Genomic DNA, 20,094 nt, shown 5'->3' with positions numbered 1-20,094 from the left:
ATTGCTATCAACTTGGGTCCCCAGGTCCCTAATTACTTCTTTTGTACTTAATGGATTACTATCTATGTGGTAGTTTGTGGGCACTTTGTTTTTGCCGAAGGGGATGACTATACACTTTTTGGCATTTAGCTTGATGCCATGGCTCTGGCACCAGTTGTCTGTTTCTATGAGGCCCTTTTGTGGGATGCTTGTGTCGGCTGGAGAGTCAATTATGGCATCCAGTTTGCAGTCATCTGCGAACTTGGTCAGCCACAGTCCTTCCATGTTGGACTGTACCTCCGAGAAATATATACTGAACAAAAGAGGTCCCAGGACTGAGCCTTGTGGGACGCCACTTGTAACTAGTTTGGAGTCTGACATGGCTCCAGCAATTCTAAGCATGTGGGTTCTGTCCTTGAGCCAGTTTGCAACCCATCTAGTGACATAGGGGTTTATATTTAAGCTGGTGAGTTTATCTATAATGCCCAAGTGGGGTATTGTATCGAAGGGTTTTGCGAGGTCCAGGTAGGCTGTGTGGACCACCTTCCCCTTGTCAATGGTCTTGGTGACTGTTTCAAAGAAATCGACCAGGTTTAAGAGGCAGGATCTGCCCTTAACAAAGCTGAACTGGGTAGGATTCAGTGTCTGTAGGTCCCCAATATCTTTATTTATGAGGTCCATGATGATCCTTTCCATAGCTTTTCAGACCAAGCTAGTCAGGCTTTTGGGGCAATAGTTTCCAGGATTCGTTGAGGCACCACCTTTGTGGAGAGGGACCACTGTTGCTGTATGCCACTCTTTGGGTACATATCCTGTAGTAAGGCTGAGATTGAACAGTAGTTTTATGTTTGGGTTTAGTTCTTCTTGGAGTTCATGTAGGACGCAGCCCAGGACACCGTCTGGTCCCATTGATGCTGTGTTTTTTGCTTTGGAGAGGGCGGCTCTTACCTGAGCATCTGAGATGTCAGGGGGGCAGCACTCTGCTGGGATAGATATTTGCCCTTTTGGTGGGGAAGTGGGGGGAGAAGTTTGCGCTGAACCTGTCAGCTAGGATGTTGACAATGTCTGTGGGTTCGGTGTATTTTTTGTCATTTTGGACTAATTCTGAGCATATCTGGGAATTCCCACCCAGGTTCCTAACATAACTAAAGAAAGCCTTGTGATTATCCTTAGTGTCCTGTGCAATTTTTCTCTTGAAGCTGGCCTTAGACAATTTTATGAGTGCCCGTAGTTTTTTGTTAATACTGATCAGAGATGAATTCCCTTTTTGGGATTTTGCTCTATCATGTAGTAGCTTCCTCCTTCTATTGTATAGTTTGTTTATGGCTGGGGTCCACCAGACAGGATGCCTGCCTTTGGAGGATTGGGTCTTGGTTTTCTTTGGGATTGCATGATCCATGCATTTCTGAAGGTGTTCATAGAATGCATTTATAAAGGATTCTGCGGTCTGGGCCGTATTTTCCACAAGCCCGGGGGCTTTGAAGGATTCCACCTCTGTTTTGAGGAGTGTGAAATTTGCTTTAGAGAAGTTTTTCACTGTGGTTTTCTTGGCAGGGGTGGGGTCGGGATGTGAATATCTAGTGAGATTAGTTTATGGTCTGATCTTACCAGTGAGGGATACACTTCTGGTCTGGAGCATAGAGTTCCCATGTTGGTGATGATCAGGTCTAGTATGTTTTCCCCTCTTGTGGGAGTGGTAACAAGTTGTTCCTTAGCATTTGAGTTTATAAATTCTAGGAATCTTTGGGCTAGGGTGTTGGAGCTAGAGTAATGCTCCCAGTCTATGTTTGGGTAGTTGAAATTGCCCAATATAATGGTGTTTGGAGAGACCTTCATATTTTCCAGTGTTCTCAGGAAGGCCGAGTGGGGTTCCTGGGTTTGGGAGGGTGGTCTGTAGCAGGCTATAAACTGGAAGGCAGTTTTACCCACTGTTAGTTGCACATGGATAGTCTCTGATGCTTCGTGCTGTGCCACCAACCTGGAGGTGTGGGTATCTTTGACAAATATTGATGCTCCCCCTCCTTTTGTGGTTCGGTCCAAGTTTTGGGGCTGAAAAACATGGTATGAGGTATAACCTGGTAGTGCTGGGGTGCTCTCAGGAGCCTTGAACCAGGTTTCTGTTACTGCACAGATATCGATGTTCTCCATGCTAAGGAGAGTTTTGAGTGCGTGCATCTTGAGGTTTAGACTTCTGGCATTGAGTAGCATTACTCTTAGTTTCTTATCCCTTGTGATACCTATGGAGGTGGGTTTGTCTTTTGAGCCTTGCCTAAAAAAGGCACTATGGGGGTGGCAAGAGCCTTTGCCAATATCCGAAAGCCCAGGGGAGACAGGTGCAAGCCATCCCTAGCGAAGCATCGTGGCTTATCGAGCATGTCATCCCAGGCTGACAGGCATTGAATCCCCTTTGAATAACACCAATACGTAAGCCAATTGTTGAAATTGATCATCTTGTCTACTTATTGTGGCATCATTCTTCGTGAGGGTAAGATGCTACTCAAGGTCAGGGTCATACCAGCCTGGGCTACATGCTCAGAGAGCTCCTCTATGTCTCTTTTCATGTAGTCCAGGGATGTATATCTCAGGTCATTCACACCAGAATGGACAATGACTGAGTCATATTTGTACTTGCCTTGGAGTGACCTGAGTGCTTGTGTTATGTGGCGGATCCTAGCGCCCGACAGGCAGCTCACAGTGACCTTCTCCTTGTTCAGCCTGGTGAGTGGGATGTCAGTGTGCCTGACGATAGAGTCACCTATTACAAGTGTATCAGGTGTGTTGTTTAGCCTTAAGGGCTGTGACTGTTCAGCACACTGGCTTTGTGAGCTATGTGTTGCACGTGTTTTGTTTTGGGGTAGCGGTTGCTTGGGTGTCTGCTTTGGAGGTCTCTGTTGCTTAGGCAGATTTTTATTTAGAGCCTCCGAGTATGTTTTTGTGTGTTTATGTGTTTGGTTTGCTGTCGTGGTAGGTCTATGTGACACTGGAATTGTAGTGAGTGTGGTTTCCTTCTTCTTCTGACTGGTTACGCCAGTACTGAGTTGAGAGAGCTTAGCCTCCAGTTTGGCTATATGGTTGCATTTCTCACATGTGTTGGAATTTGTTGGGAGGAGGAGAGGGTTGTCTGTGTACATGAGACAATTGTAACATTGCCTCAAGATTCCCAGATTCACCAGCTGGACCGGAGAGGAGATTGACAGCTGACCTTTGGACATGCTAGAATAGTATTGGGAATTCCTTTATAATTGAAAAAAGGGCCAATGAGGAACAAGGTACTCAAGGGAAGTTTGTGAGGGTGTAGTGCTTTTAATTTTTTAGTGCTGACTTATATAATTGCTTTAGTGAGCAAGTGCCAGGCTTTAGAGTAGGAATGGGGTGTTTAATATGAGAACTAGATCAGTTCTAAGAGAAAAAGTGAAGAGCAGACTCTGTGTTTCAGGAATACGTTTTCTTACTCTTAGGTGATTCATAAGGAAATGCCAAAAGTGACTTCTACTTGTATGTGTCTGCTTTTATTTTCCAACACCAGGAATACATCAGTCCAGTTCTTTTACCTTTTTATTTTTATCTGGCCACTCCAAGTGCAAGAATTCCTTAATTGGTAAGACCTCACTTGTTATAGTTGTAACTATTTTAAACATCTTTTGCTTGGCTCAGCTTTATAATCACAGTGTAACAATCTCCATGTAAATCAATGCTAAATATTTCAAAATCTTTCTTTGTGTACAGTTTCCCTTAAACTACAGACATTCTCATTAAGGTTAGACTTGTAAAGATGGTTAAAAATGACTTGTGCCAAAGAGGATGGAAATTGTAGTAGGAATTGGTCTGAACAGGGTTGTTTTAATGTACTCTGCTCCTCGTGCAGTCAGATGTAAATCCAAAAATGTATCTGTTCTGTACTTGATTGCGTAGAAGACCATAAACCAAACTGATGCAGATGGAAATTAAAAAAATATATATATAATAATTCTTGTTTCTGTTCTTTCTATTTAAATAACAGATCATTGTGTAACAAAAAAAGGAAAAAAAAACTTCAGTGAAAAATTACTAAGCTCATACATTTACTCTTTTTCAAATTCATATATATACCTATTTGCATAGCTTGGGGGTGGGGGGTGAATATCACCTACAATTAACTCTTTATTAAATAAAAATAAATAAATAACATCTCTTTCATTTGCATCTACTAACTACCTAGTCTTGTTCACACATTTGTTTTCGGACCATGAATAGTCTTTCTGGGTATTTTAAAGAGTAACATCCACAGTTTTACTGAAGTACTCTGATTACAATTTCAAACAGTCTTAATTTCTTAAGAAGAAGGTGAACTGTATATCAACTGTAAGAGAGATCGTCTCCTACTCTAATTTGTGGAATTTTGTCTACCATAATTCCCAAGTAAGAATATATCAAATTCACAGTAGATACTATTGGTCACCCTGTGGGTAATAATTTCCTTAAATATTATTTAGAAAGTATAATATATAGCCTGTGTCTCATTTATAACTACTCACTTTTTACCAACCAGTAGTTAAATGAATGAATTATTCTGATATTGCACTTAAGCATTTTCACAGCGTTCTTTTCATATTTAGGTTGGTTGCCCAGTATAATACAACAAATTCCTTTATACTGCATCTATGTCAGGAGAAAAAAAATATTCTTATTATCAGAAGATTTAAAGTAACATTAGAACTATTAAAACATAATCTTCTAAGCTTCTCATTCAGATTTCATTAAATTATATTTATTATATCTGTCAAACTAATTTCTCAGCTGTCTGTAAAACAGCATTTGATTGCCCTTGTAGGAACAAAATCAGTTTATTATGTGGAATATTATGAAGTAGCAAGATCACATTTGCCCCCACTTACTCCAAACTAAGTTTGCTTTGTGAAATGTGGGTCCTGTTTAGGAAAGCTTGCAGGTGTCTTTGAGAAAGTTACAGATGGACTGAAGCACTGAATTGCTATAAATAAGTATACACCTATGTGGATTTAGCTAATGTCATTGGTACTATCCTACACTCTGCCATTAGTCAAAACTCAGTTAAATATTAACTACTATGTAACTGACTGCATGCCAAATTGGTTAACCGACTCAGCCCACAGACAGTGACTGGTATCACAAGCTCCTCAAAAGGCAGGTCTCCCGATGCATTTCACAGGGTTCTGTTTCTGGGTAACTCCTCTTTGCCATATACTTTTGCTGATCTCCAAGCCAATGTCACAGATCCATGGATGACTACATTTGGTCAGAATCTGGAATTGTCATCATCTCACCAGATGGCAAAAGGGCCAAGCCCACACAAACTTCTGGTGTCAGGACCATGGTCTTAAGCTCTTTGAAAATAAATGCAGTAAGATCACACCTACACCATTGATACCTCACTCAGTATAGATGCTCAGAGATTCATGTACATCATGGACAATGAACTTTCTTTTGACCACCATGAATTAACTATCCTTAGGTAATTCTTCTAAATTGCTGAAGTAATTACTGAAGGCATGTCCTCCAGCTCTAGAGAAGTTAATGTCTCTCTCTACTTCTTCCTTAAAAGGCTAGTTATAGAATGTAATCTCTTCTTTTGCATGTATCTACCCAGACATATTGTCCAACTAGAAAATCCACAATGTTTCATCACCAGGAGAATGTCAGGTATGAACTACATAAGCTACGTAGAACATCTAAAAAAACTACAACATTACTGTCTTTTGCAGAGTGTAGCCTCTGAAGCTGAAAGCTCCCTTCTCCTTCTTGTCCTTTTACAAGTCTGTAAAACAGAGACAATCACCAATACCCACTATAGGGATCTAAAACCAATATAGTAATACCAACACCACCTGCTCATGGGATAAATACATCTCCCATGGAATCATATCACTTACCTAAGGAGTAAGTGCTTCTACATAACAAACAAAATAGCTTCTTAACTATCTTTAAAACCAGCCTGGCTAAGTGGAATGGGATCTTTGTAGCTCCTCAGACTAGTATGGATAGAAGTAAGTAATGGAAATCACAGTGGCTAGGGTCTCATTCATCTACATGACTGAGGATCTAGACCATACTTATGAACCTGTGAATCTTTAAGTGCCATAATATAGAGGATGGACAGAAAAAAATCAGTAGAAGAAAAGCATAGAGAGGTGTGTACTAACTTGTAGGTGATAACAGTAGAAATAAAGAATTACTTTAAAGGAATAATTGGTATATACATATGAGTGACCCACAAATAAGCACCATTCCCAAGATACTCAGAGTGTCTTATTACAAAACAAAGACATCTTGATATTTGTCTTGTAAGAGGATATTTGCACTGTGGATATTGCAATATGCATTTCATTCACCAGTATACTATGGCAACTATAAATACCAGAGATAAGATAACTGAAGTTATATAATCTCAGAGCAAACTTTATAAATGAATGTTGTGTTATCTAAGATGAATATCTTTGTTTGGAACATGTAAAACTGAAAAGGTAGTACATGATGTGCTGGGCTCATAAATTGATTGCGTCAGTAGCACTTTCAGAAGCTTCAAGATAAGATGTGAGGAACATGTTTGGGATTTGTGTAGTGAGGACTGAAGCAATCTGGTTGCCACACAGTTTATTGAAATGAGTCATAACGATATGTATAGTTTGCAGCACAGGGTTACATATCTAGAGAAAGGATCAAAAAGGTGTAACAGATAACAACATAAATGTTCGTTGGAAAGGATTTAAAATTGCAACAGTCCATTAAAGCATTATTGTTTTGATTTGACTTTGTTTTGACTTGAATTGGAAGTCACATAACTGAAGTAATTTAATTTAATGTAAATATAGGTTGTTGGGTATGTGTGCCTTCTGTGGAAGGTTGGGCGCCGGGCTGGCAACTCGACACCGTAAAACTCCACTGCCAATCAATGTGCGGACAAGGTGATCCGCTGTGGCGACCCCTAACTGGGAAAAAGCCAAAAGAAGAAGAAGAAGATAGGCTGTTGGGTATGTGATACAATCTCATTTATAGTTTTCAGCTTAAGTAATAGAAGGGTGTTATGAACAGACTTCTGGTGGTGTGTTGAAACTTTGTTCCTATTTATGTTTCTACTTGTAAATTAATGTTCTCCTTAGAACGTGTTTTCGCCATGCATATCAGTGGCCAGTCAGGATGCATATTTTCTTTTTATGCCATGATGATCAGAAAGTTCTGGGCTCTTTTCCCATAGCAGGATTTTAGATTCGGTTCTAGTACTGACTGTTCAGTGTGATGGTACTTTCCTTCAGTTCCAGTGTTAAACTGAAGTCCCATTTGCCCAACCGATGCCCCATTTGCCTGAGTTAGTTGTAATTTAGTTAGATGCTTATACTCTCATGGGACTTCATAAAAAGAGTATCAGAATTTCCTGTGGTGTCTGTATGAATAACATCTCATGTATCCCCTAAAAACAGCCCACAGTCCTAGTCAGAATAATGTCTCAACAAAAATAAATTTAAGAGAGTAAAAATTGTGTTTCTCATTTATTTCAGCCCATTTTTCAATGATCATTTTTTACCAATTCCAGGTATCTCTGTTGGGCATGTTATCCATTTAAAAGCAGACTAGGAATTTTGGCTTTGTGACTACTTGTGATCCCTGTAGCTTTTACACTTTATTCTTCTGGTAATGAATATAACTTGTTCTTGGTTCATATAACAGAACAAGCACAGGGAATTTAAAAAAAGTTTTTTTTATAATGTAGACACAAAAATATTTTCAAAATGTTTTATCACAGTTTATATTGACAAGAAGTTTTTAATTTTTACATTTTTTTAATTGGGTAAGCCTATTGGATACCAGTGTCTGGTTAGCTGACTTGATGAGAGGCAAGTGAGGTTGAATGAATCAAACTACGTGTGCTGGACTACAGGAAGGTGCACAGTTTATAAAAAATACTACCAAAACTGTTTGGTTCAGTAGGTAAGAAAGAGAATGTTTTTATGATTCATGAACATATGTCCTGGAAATGTAGTCAGCTGTACCATTTAAGAGTTGATACAGAGATGAATTAGAAAACTGTGAACTAGTACATTAAAATCTGTACTGATATAAAGTATGCTGAGCCCAATTTTCTATTCAAATATCTTTAAACTAGAAAATTTGCAGTTTAGAGTATACAGTTTAGGCATGTGTTATCGCTAAGAATAGGAAGACAGTTGTGAGAATGTGCTAACACCTTACAAGACAATAAAGCTGTCTTTTTCCTGGTGTAGTTATGCTTTAATTTGGTTTTATTTTTATTTTCTACAGTCTTTTTTTGAAGCAGCGAGTATGATGAGCCAAGTGTCACACACTCACCTGATTCTCGTTCATGGGATCTGTGTCGGGATAGAAAGTGAGTAATCAGTCGCCTTGAAATGCTTCTTATAAAGTGCTTTTTAGAGAAATTTCACATTTATTGCATTTGTATTAAATAATTTTGCTAATATTTTTGTGTATATGCCTCTGCATTTGCCAGCATCCTTCTTGTTTGGCCCTATTATTTGCTGTGGGCGTTTTACAGTTTAGTTTTGTCTCCTTATCAGGATAGGCATTCTGAACTTGTCTAGTCTAAGTATTACAAATACAATATACTTTATTAGTGCTATAACCAATAAAGTCTAATATCACCTTTACCCTGTGAAAATAAAATAGTTACTCTTGCAAAAGCATGTAATTGATTTGTTATATGATTGTTATTTTTTAACCAACATTTACTTTTTCTTCCATTGATTTAATGGGATTAATATTGCAAGAATTTAATATAAAGTTCTGTAACACTTTTTATCATGTATTTACCTGAATTCTGTTAACCATGCATTTATAGGTTCATAGGTTAGTACTAGGCTAACTGCCCTTGCGAGCCATTTTAAGCCTAGCCAATTATCCCTTGTGAGACTCCAACCCTGCATCTTGTGTTTGTAAGGCAAACACCTTAACCATTAGGCCACCCTGCCAACCCCTTTACTTGAATTCTGTTAAACATGTAGTTGTATTTTACAGAATCACCAGGACATTTCCAGAAATATACTGATGATAAATTAGAGAAACGGGCCATTACACACTGCCTTATAGTGCCCCAAATGAGTATGGAATATTCAACACAAGGCTGGGAGGTTGCATGATTGTTATACAAGCTGACAATTTTTGTAGTGCATTGTAAATGAGAGTTGAGCTCAAAAAGAAGCTTTGCAACTATGTTAGGTAGCAGTAGATTGTACAGTTTGGTTTTACATGGTACAGCATGGTTTCATATCTAATGTTGTGTGTTATGTATGGTATGTTACAATGTTTTGTAGTATGTGTCCCATGCCACCTATTCAAAAAGAGTAGGGGGCATTTATTTAACATGCTTACTTACAAAAATCATACAATATTTATACTACATACATTATTTAAAATGTTTAAGCGCTTCACCTTTCTACTTATTATACATTCTAATAGACCTTCACTTCATTTTCCATAATCAAAATCTTATATTATCTTTTCGGTACTTTTGTCAATTTTAGTCTTTCAATAAACATTATTTTCTTTACCGTTTGTTTCCCTAGAACCCATAGAACCATATTTTTTATCTGTTTTATGTACTTATTCCTTAGACTAATGACCATCATATCCTTATTCAACATACCCATATTTATGTCTCCTATACTCTATATATCTTCCAAATAATATTTGTCTATCATTTTTTCCATACAATTACAATTCTTTTTACATTTTCAAAATACATATTCAGTTGTCTCAAGTTCTTTACTATAATTACATACTCTATCTTCTTTTCTTTAATATATATCTGCTTTAATTGGCAGTTTTCTTATTCCCAGTCTCCACAAAAAATCTTGACTTTCTAATATTAGCCTTTTCTTCATTTGAGTCTTTACAAGGATACACATAGGAATGTTTTTCCATTATACTTTTATACCATACTTTCCTGTTTTCTTCAATATTTTTTACATTAATTTTCCAACATAATATCTTAATTCCTCATAAATTTAAAATTCTGCATTTATATCTTAATTTTTTTCTTTTAAATCTCTGCAATGATTCCCATCCTCTTTTGTATTTACCCCTTAATATTTTGTATAGTAAACTTTCTTTATCTTCTTGTATACATTTCAGGACCCTATACAAATTTAAAGAGGCAGCATATACAATTTGATTAATCAAACCTAAACCTTCTTTATTAACATATATTGTACCTCTTTTCACTGGGTTAAGCCTTGAACCCCAAATAAATGCAAAAATTGTTGTATGTAATTCCTTTTCATGTATTAATAGTAAACTAATAGCACTTGCCAGATACATCATTTTTGCCATTAATATCAAACTTATCAACTATATATTTTTTAAAAGATAATTTAAAGGACTCCAAAATTTTCATGTTTCTTATCACTTTAATTAACTTTTTCCATTGCACTTCAGTTACCTTTTGCACCCCAAAAGTATCCCCAAAACAGCTATCTCATGAATATGAAACTCACTTCCTACTATCTCTCTGTTGTATCCCAATCCTTTACTTTTTTCTTTGTTTAAACACAATCCTATTGTATTAAGACTCTTATTCAAAGTATCTAATATTTTCTCCTTTCCTTTCACATCTTTGGACACAATTGTAATGTCATTCGCATATGATAACATAATGGGTATTTCAATGCCTTCCAGTTTATATATCATACATCTTTCAATTCTTGGCTTACCTGATATACTTTTACATTCATTACTAATGTAAATATTGTACTGCTCAAAAGGCATCCTTGTCTTAATCAACTTTTATGATTAAATCCTTACTTAACTACCCATTTACTAAAACATTTATCATATTATACTTATAAGCAGTAGCACAAACATTTATCTTCTCACTTATATTACACATTTGAAAAATTTCACATAATTTAGAATGTTATGTAGTATCAAATGCCTTTTTATGACACCTATCATATTTTTTACATTTTCCTTTCTATTTATGCTGATAACTCCCTAATTATTATTCATAATTCCTGACAACCCCTGCCACTTATGCTATATATCATGTCACCTATGACCTTGTAAATTTCATTTTCCAGTCTTTTCTGAATTATCTTCATAAAAAGTTTGAAGTCTGTATTGTTTATTACCATTGGTCTCCAATTCTTTATAACATGCCTGTGTCCTTTCTTCCATATACATTTCATAACCTCTCTATATAATTCTGTGTATTTCAACCCTTCTCTTAACCATTCATTTAATACCCTTAAATAATATTTCTGCCATAGTTCCAAATATTTAAACATTGTTTATTCTATTCATCTGGTCCTGTTGCTGATTCCATGTTAACTATTCCTAATATTTTATTAAATTCTTCCAAGCATATTTCTCTTTCTAACTGTTCATTAACATGCTATGAAAAAAATGTTTGATTCCTGTCTCTTTGTTTTGGATGAGCATTTCTCTTTAAATATATTATTTGGTAGTGACTGATAAAGCTGCTTTCTGTTTTCCCTGCTCCATTTTGTTTTCTGCTTTAAGAAATCTGCTTGGCCTGGTGTTTTTGTTCTATATGAGAGCTAGATATTTAAATTATCTAGGCTGCACATTTCACACGCTTTTTTCCAATTGGTTAATTGTCTCTTGCATAATACTTAAATACACAGTGAATTTCTGATCCTTTGCCTTTTGCTGAAAAGATTTCAAGGCTGCATACACTTGCATACAATAATTGAACTGTAGCATAAATAAATGTTATTTGAAATTGAAAGAAATAACCACAGTTGAAAATTTTGGTATGAAGTTTAGTCTCAACCAAGAAAAAAATAATCAAAGAAAATGAAGCATTAAGGAAAAGAAAACATAGAAAATTTGAAAGAGATTGGATGGAGTATGAGGGAGAGTGGTGTATGCAGCTTGTAATGACACAGAGGAGGACAGCCATAGAAAGAGGTTATAAGAATAATGCCTTGAGCCAACATTATTCCAGAGGAGAATGTAAGGTCAATATTAAATTTATATTTATAGATCAAGTTAAAAACTTTTCAAATAGAAGACAAATTCGATTGAATGGAATACTGCTGGTAGATAAGGTTAGAAGCATGCAACCCTCCAGGCTTAAATGATAAAGAACATTTTACATTTTTTTTGAAAAGTAAAAAAGTAAGGCACTAATTAACTAATATTTTTTAATTATTCAATTAAGATCATGTGATATTAAGATATAAATTGTGTATGATTGTTCAGTTACATTCAGTCTGAAGAAGTCATTTGAGAAGCACTGCCATATTTTATTGAATTTGATTAAATATGTTATTTTTATTGTGTTTTAGTCATGTTTATATTGTTTTTTATTGGTTAAGTGTCTCTTGAGTGATATTTAAACACACAGTGAATTTCTGGGCCTTTGTCTTTTGCTGTAAATATTTTAAATGTGCATACATTAAAGCACTGCTGGTGATTCCCTGCTGGATGAGGAAAATAAACCTATGTTTTTTTTTTGTCTGTGACTGATAGAGCTGCTTTCTGTTTTACCTGCTGCATTTTGTTTTCTGCTTTAAGAAATCTACTTGGCCCAGTATTTTTGTTGTATGTGAGGAGTAGAGACTTGCATTTTCTAGGTTGCACATTTCACATGCCTTTTTATTGGTTAATTATCTCTTGAGTGATACTAGAACACACAATGAATTTTTGATTGGTAATTCCCTTCTGGGTGAGGAAAGTAAGCCTATATTTCTTGTCTGTGACTGATAGCTCTGCTTTCTGTTTTACCTGCTCTATTTTGTTTTCTGTTTTAAGAAAACTGCTTGGCCTGGTGTTTTCATTCTATGTGATTAGTAGAAACATAAATTATGCAGGCTGTGCATTTCACATGTTCTTTCATTGGTTAGTTGTCTCTTGAGTGATACTTAAACATTTTTTTGGCATTTGTCTTATGTTGAGAAGATTTCAAGCCTGCATAAGTTAATGCACTGCTGTTAGTTCCCTACTAGTTTTTCCCAACCACCCTCTTCTTTGTTGATTAGCTTTTTAAATCTGGTGATTTTTAAGCTGCCCACCCCTACTATAAATTGAGCTTAATAAGCTCCTCCCTTTCTATACTTCTGCTCATATATATTGAATTATTTGCCTTTACTTGTGCTTATATTGAGAAAGTGCATTTTGCCTCTCATTGCCTCATCTACTGATTTACTTACTCTGAATTCATTATCTAGATAGCTGTTGGATAAAATATTGTATTTTTACACTCTAGCAAGCACTTGTTATTACATCAAGAGGTCAGTCAGTTTTACATCTAGTGCACTAGGAGGCAGCCTGATCTGTTTAATTTGGGGAAACACTTGAGATTTTTGCATGTAGTTTTATTGTCTCAAGGGCTTATTAATCAGCTTATCTTGTTTTTACTGCTTTTATAAATTCTGTACAATTGACTGGCTCTTAGCTCTTTTATAAAAAGAGAAGTACTTTTTTGTTTAAAGTACACTGCTGTAGTCATATCCTTAAGTTTGTTTGTGGTAGCATTTCACTCCAAACACTCCTTAGGAGGACTGGGGCTTATTCATGTAGTGGCAGTAGGTGTATACCTGGTCTATCTGAGCTGGGAAACACACAAGAGAGCTCTAAGTATTTTTTTTTGCATTTCTCTTGTATACTGTGACTGTACTTCAACAGTTTCAAAAAATATGCTGCTGCTTTTAGTAGCTAATCGACTGTTAGTTGTAGGGCTGTTGGAGGTAGTTTTTAGGGTCTTGTTAAACTTGGGCTCCAATCCAGTTATTCTACATTAAGAAGGTATTTTTCTGCACCCTTGTTGTAGAAGTGTGCTGATCTAACTTGTCTGAGTTGAGGATTGCTTGTGGAATGTGTATTGTGTGCTTTGTTGATTGGTAGTTAGCTTAAAACATGTTTCTCTTGCTTGTATCTAAGCCTTGCATTTGTGTGGTGCTACTTTTCACTCAGCAATGGTTAGCAGTGCCCTATATAAATGCAAAAGCCTTGAAGCTCATTTTTCCCCTAGACAGCTGTCAGTGAAGCCCTTTCAAGCTTTTCTGCTTCTATAGGAGCAACTCTATTGCACACTGAGCAGCGTTGCCTTATTGATAAACTTTTGTCTACACAAAGTGTAGGTCCCTCTTGTAGTCTCAGCACTACCAGCACAGTCCTAACCCATTCCCTTCTACAATAAAACATACAGTAAGAGCCTGATATCATGGATGGGCAGTTTCCCATCATCTGTCTGGCCAGCCTGATAGACATGGGCATCCTGAGGCAATGTAGCAATTGTCTCATGTATATTGCCAACCACTTACTGCTGAAACAAACAAATACTTTATATGACAGATCTAGTTACACTTTGAAATTGGAGGCAAGACTCTCACATAAGGACAAATCAAATGCCAAACAAATTGTCAGCACACACATTTCCCACATTAAATAAAGACTTGACATATAAACCCACATATGCTGAGGCACTCACTAGTAACTTACCAATAGATCAGAGGCCTCACAAAACCACTTACACACATAACAATGCAAAAAAACACATGTAAAAAAACACAAGTGTCTCAACAAATAAGCCCATAAGGCATAACACCACAAAACCTAATGTAGTGGTCATAGGTAACTCCATTTTGACACACACAGATGTTCCCCTCACCAGCTTGGCTAGGGAGTGGGTTACACTTTCTGTCAGGTGCCAGGATCCATCAAGTCACTCAACCACAAGTACGGATATGACGCCATCATAGTCCATGTGGGGGTGAATGACTTGAGATGTAACTCACTGGACTATATGAAGAGAAACATAACTGAGCTTTCAGATTTTGTGTCTCAGGGAGGTATAAGCCTAGCCTTAAGCAGTATTCTACTTTCTCCAAGGATGATGCCACAATACAAACAAAAAAATGATTGACTTTAACAATTTGGCTTCGCTTCTTGTGTCAGTCCAAGGGAATCCAATATCTGTCAGCCTGGGAAGACATGGCCAACAGGCCACGCTGCTTTGCCAGAGATGGTCTGCACCTGTCTCTTCTAGGCTTTTGGATAGTGGCAAAGGCATTAGCCACCCCTATTGTGTCTTTTTAGGCAGTGTTAAAATAACCAACCTGCCAACATAACAAAATCCTCTCTAGATAAACTCAAGGTACTGCTGCTTAATGCTAGGAGTCTAAACAAGAAACTGCACTCCCTGCAAGCTTTGGAAGAAGCTGATATTTGTGCAGTCACTGAGACATGGTTCAAAGGCACAGAAAGCACCACAGCCATTCAGGGCTACAATGCCTTCCATACCTTCAGAACAGAAACTGGGCATGAAAGAACCAAATGAGGAGGGGTATCCAACTTCATTAAGGATAAGTACACCTCTAGACTGGTCAAACAGTATGACACTCTTGAGGTACGCCATGTCCAATTAACTATAGGCAAAGCCCCTTACCACATCATACCTAGCTATAGGTCCCCACCATGAAACTGGAGAAGCATACCGCATACCTGGACTTACTTGAGTCACTTGCCATATACTCCAACACCTTACTCATGGGTGATTTTAATTTTCCTACCATTGAATAGGAAACATACATGACTACAAACATGCTGGTTCATAAGTTCTTGAACTTTGTCAATGCAAATGCTCTGGAACAGCTAGTCACCTCACCCACAAGAGGCTCAAATGTCCTGGACATAGAACTGACTAACATGGGAGAGCATTACACTTCCCCCCATGTTATGTCCTCCCTGGTACGATAGGACCATAAGTCAGTCATGTTTTATGTAATTATAAAACAAGATAACCCATCAAGCTCAAAAACACTTTATAATTTTTCAAAAACATACTACCTCCTACTAAGTGGTGGTACAAGAAATTTCAAAGCCCCCCTCAAATGCAGATAACACAGACTTCTATGCAGAGGTGTATACCAATGCCCTATATAACAACTTAAGCAGTCATATAGAATCGACTGTACTTGACCGGATTAAAACCAGGTCTTGCAGAAAAAACAAGCCAACCTGGTAGACCCTACTATAAACAGGCTATTCAACAAGATTAATAAACTATTGTCCAAGAACAAGAGGGAACTGGCTCAGCAGAGGAAGAAATCCCTTTCTAGCTTTAACAAGCAAATACAAATTAGAGAGCTTGTCAAGTCCTCCAAAACTAATTATATCGCAAAAATACCCTTAGTAGCTAAGAAAAATCACAAGGCATTCTTTAACTACATCCAAAATCTAAAAGGGAATACCCAGCTATGCGGTGAACTGCTTGTGGATGGCACCACCCATACTCAGCTAGCTAGCTAACAGATTTGGAGCAAACATCATAACCCTGCACCTCCAGTCATCCCCCAAAGTATATCTGCCACCATTCCTCAGCCTATTATCTCAAGAGAGAAGGTCTTCTTGGTGCTCTCCAAGGCCCAAACATGGCATTAATGGGACCAGAAAACATCCCAGGTCACCTTCTAAATGACTTAAAACATGACCTAGCAGACCCACTTGGATCTCTGTTTAACCACAGCCTGCAAACTGGCTATATTCCATTGGAATGGAGGACAGCAACAATAATGCTTTCACATAAAGAGGGACCATCAACTGACCCCAGGAGTTATAGGTCCATAAGCTTGACTAGCCTCATCTGGAAGGCCATGGAATGAATCAGTATGGACCTTATTAACAAGGACATAGGTAATCTCCAAATTCTGGATGCAACCCAGTTCAGATTTGATAAAGGATAAACATAGGTGACTTTTTTGAGAAAGTCACCAAGGCCCTGGATGAGGGAAAGACAGTGAATACCACCTATGTTGACCTAGCCAAGGCATTTGACACAATCCCCCACTCAGATATTATAGAGAAACTCTCCCAACCAAAAAATAACCCCTACATTACCAGATGGGTAGCCACCTGGCTCACCGAGAGGGCACATACTGTCAAAGTGGGTGACTTCATCTCTAGCAAAAGACCAGTCACCAATGGTGTACTACAGGATTCTGTGCTGAGCCTCTTGCTATTTGGAATTTATTTCTCAGAAGTCCAGGTAAACTTGGATGGCCTGTGGCCGACCAGTTTCACTGATTATTGCAAATTGGGAGTAATCATTGAGTCCCCAATGATGTTAATATACTGCAGACAGGGTTAACACAGACAAATGATTGGTGCCAAAACCAAGGATTAAAGCTAAATGCAAAAATAATGCATTATTATTCCCTTTGGGAAAGCTGACATCTCTGCTAATTACATTATAGACAGTATGCCCCCACCCATATGTAGACCCAGTGGTCCATGATCTGGGAACTCAAGTTAATAGCAACCTGAACTTTTGCCACTATGTATCCACAGTAGTAAGGAAATCCTTCTATGTGGCACATCGTACAAGTAAAGGGATCACACCTAGATCTAAGGATGTTATAAATCTATTATACTTGGCCCTCATCAGACCAATAATTGAGCACAATGCTCCCTTTTGCATGTACCTCACCAGACACTTGCAACAACTGGAGAGGCCACAGAGGTTTCTCACCAAGAAATTGCAGGGTACACAAAACAAGTATTATGCAGAAAGAATAAAAGCCCTGTCATTGTAGCCTGTCTCCTACATGTTACTAAGGGGCGACCTGTACCTGGCTTACAGGGCAGTCTCTGACCTGGTCCTGATGGAAATGCTACACGTTTGTAAATCAGACTACACAAGGGATCTCAGCTTAGCCTCTGACATGAACATGTCATGATGGAGAGATAGATACACCTCCTCCCAGAGACTACCACTTCTCTGGGAAACGTTTCCAATTCAAAGGAAACAGAGCCCTTTCCCGAACTTCTTCAAATGTAACCTATATCAATTTATGGGTGACCACAAGTTCACTCTTGGGGTGGCACCCATGCCCCTCCTGGATAGAGGAAGTCATTATTGTGTACCACAGACCCTTACCTCACCTAACCACCGACAATTGGAGTACCTCAGGATAAATATGGATAGGCATGTAAGGGCTCCATGGCCATTACCCTGGTAACCTTCTATGAACCTATGAAACATCCCCTTTACATATTCTGTAACCAGTTTCATTACATTTTCCTGTCTATTCTGCACTGTATCCAATTTATCTTTTAGTTCTCTCATTACTTTAACTTATTTTACTATGCATCTATCTCCTCCTTCTTTACTTGCAAAAATGCTGCTGCTTCTACAACAAATACTTGATTTTTACCTGACATACTTTATTCTTTTCCAAAGTAAAAAATAAATCTTCCCTTTTTTTCTTATCTTCTTGTTCTTCTTTTCCTGGTTAGGGGTCGCTACAGCAGATCACCTGTCTGCTCATGATTGGTAGTGGAGTTTTACAGTGTTGAGTTGCCAGCCCAATGCCCAACCTTCCACAGAAGGCACACACACACACACACACACACACACACACACACACACACACAAGCACTCACACCTAGGGCCAATTTAGAGTGTCCAATCCACCTACTGCATGTCTTTGGGATGTGGGAGAAAACCGGAGCGCCCGGAGGAAACCCACGCAGCCATAGGGAGGACATGCAGACTCCGCACAGAAGGCATCCCAGCCGAGGATCGAACTGGAGAACCTCTTGCTGTGAGGCAACAATGCTAACTACTGCACCACCGTGGCTGCCCCCCCTTTTTTTATACTTTTCCTTATTTTATTTTCTTACCTCTAACTCCCTTGTACATAAAATTTCCTATATTTTCTTTAAAGGCTATCCACCATTCTAACTAATCAAGATATATCCATATGATCTTTCCAAAATTCCTTCACTAATTAAGCTCCTTTCTCATCTTATTTTTGCCTCATTTATTCTTTGTATCCCTTTTCCTATCTTTATATATCATTCATATCTGTTTATTTCTATCCAGATAGCTAAATGATTTGAAAATCCCATTTCTAATACACCTTCCTGAGTTACTTCTATTCCTTGAGATTGCAAAAAGTAATCTACTTCTGTTTTGAACTCTCATGTTTTTATGTCCATCCATTAAATCTCCATAAATATAATGCAACCAACAAAATCCACCTACAAAACTTTGTAAAACTAAAACAAGTACATTTGTAGGTGCCAGGAACTAGTGACATTTTTAATAAAAAATAAGCACTTTTGTTCACTGCTGTAATGTGAACTTCATCAGGTTCAGAACTCCTGCTTCAAACACTTCCTTAAATAACAATAAAACATGTCATCTAGTCCCAGAAATTAAAAACATTCATTAAGCACTACTTAAACATTACCAGTTCAAGGTGAACAGAATAAACACTACAGTAAATAAAAACAGTCATTTATACTCACATGAAAAGTTACAGATAAAAAATTGTGATGCCCCCACATACTAACATACTGTAAATGTAACATAAGTACTCCACATTAAAAACACTACTGAATATGGATTCTTTTCAACAAGAGCAGAGTATTAATTGAAAGTCATTCATTAATACCAGGGGGATTTGTAGAATCCAGTAATACTCGCCAGTATAATTCCCTCTTTTCCACATATACTGACCAATTATCCCTTATCCCCCAGTTAAAGTGTGGAATCTTTTCTGACACACACAAAAAAATAAATTTTTAAACTCCTGACATTTCTCAGAGGGAGGACATGCAGACTCCGCACAGAAGGCATCCCAGCCGAGGATCGAACCGGAGAACCTCTTGCTGTGAGGCGACAATGCTAACTACTGCACCACCGTGGCTGCCCCCCCCCTTTTTTTTATACTTTTCCTTATTTTATTTTCTTACCTCTAACTCCCTTGTACATAACATTTCCTATATTTTCTTTAAAGGCTATCCACCATTCTAACTAATCAAGATAAAAGCTTCCTATATCCATATGATCTTTCCAAAATTCCTTCACTAATTAAGCTCCTTTCTCATCTTATTTTTGCCTCATTTATTCTTTGTATCCCTTTTCCTATCTTTATATATCATTCATATCTTTTTATTTCTATCCAGATAGCTAAATGATTTGAAAATCCCATTTCTAATACACCTTCCTGAGTTACTTCTATTCCTTGAGATTGCAAAAAGTAATCTATTTCTGTTTTGTACTCTCCTGTTTTTATGTCCATCCATTAAATCTCCATAAATATAATGCAACCAACAAAATCCACCTACAAAACTTTGTAAAACTAAAACAAGTACATT

The 20,094-nt window shown here is 37.5% G+C and overlaps 1 protein-coding gene across 1 annotated transcript in view; it reads left to right on the top strand.

The window, feature by feature from the left end:
• The window catches only part of LOC122817593 (tyrosine-protein kinase JAK2-like), an 876,396-nt gene that overhangs the window by 546,126 nt on the left and 310,176 nt on the right, over positions 1–20,094 (top strand). The window contains exon 13 of the mRNA XM_044090632.1: positions 8,251–8,335. Coding sequence (XP_043946567.1) covers positions 8,251–8,335 — 85 coding nt within the window. The remainder of the gene's footprint in view (positions 1–8,250; positions 8,336–20,094) is intronic.

Source organism: Protopterus annectens, chromosome 13.part0 (assembly GCF_019279795.1).
Source record: "Protopterus annectens isolate FY-2018-M chromosome 13.part0, PAN1.0, whole genome shotgun sequence".
NCBI lineage: Eukaryota > Metazoa > Chordata > Ceratodontiformes > Protopteridae > Protopterus > Protopterus annectens.
This window is presented reverse-complemented; position numbering and strand designations above follow the sequence as displayed.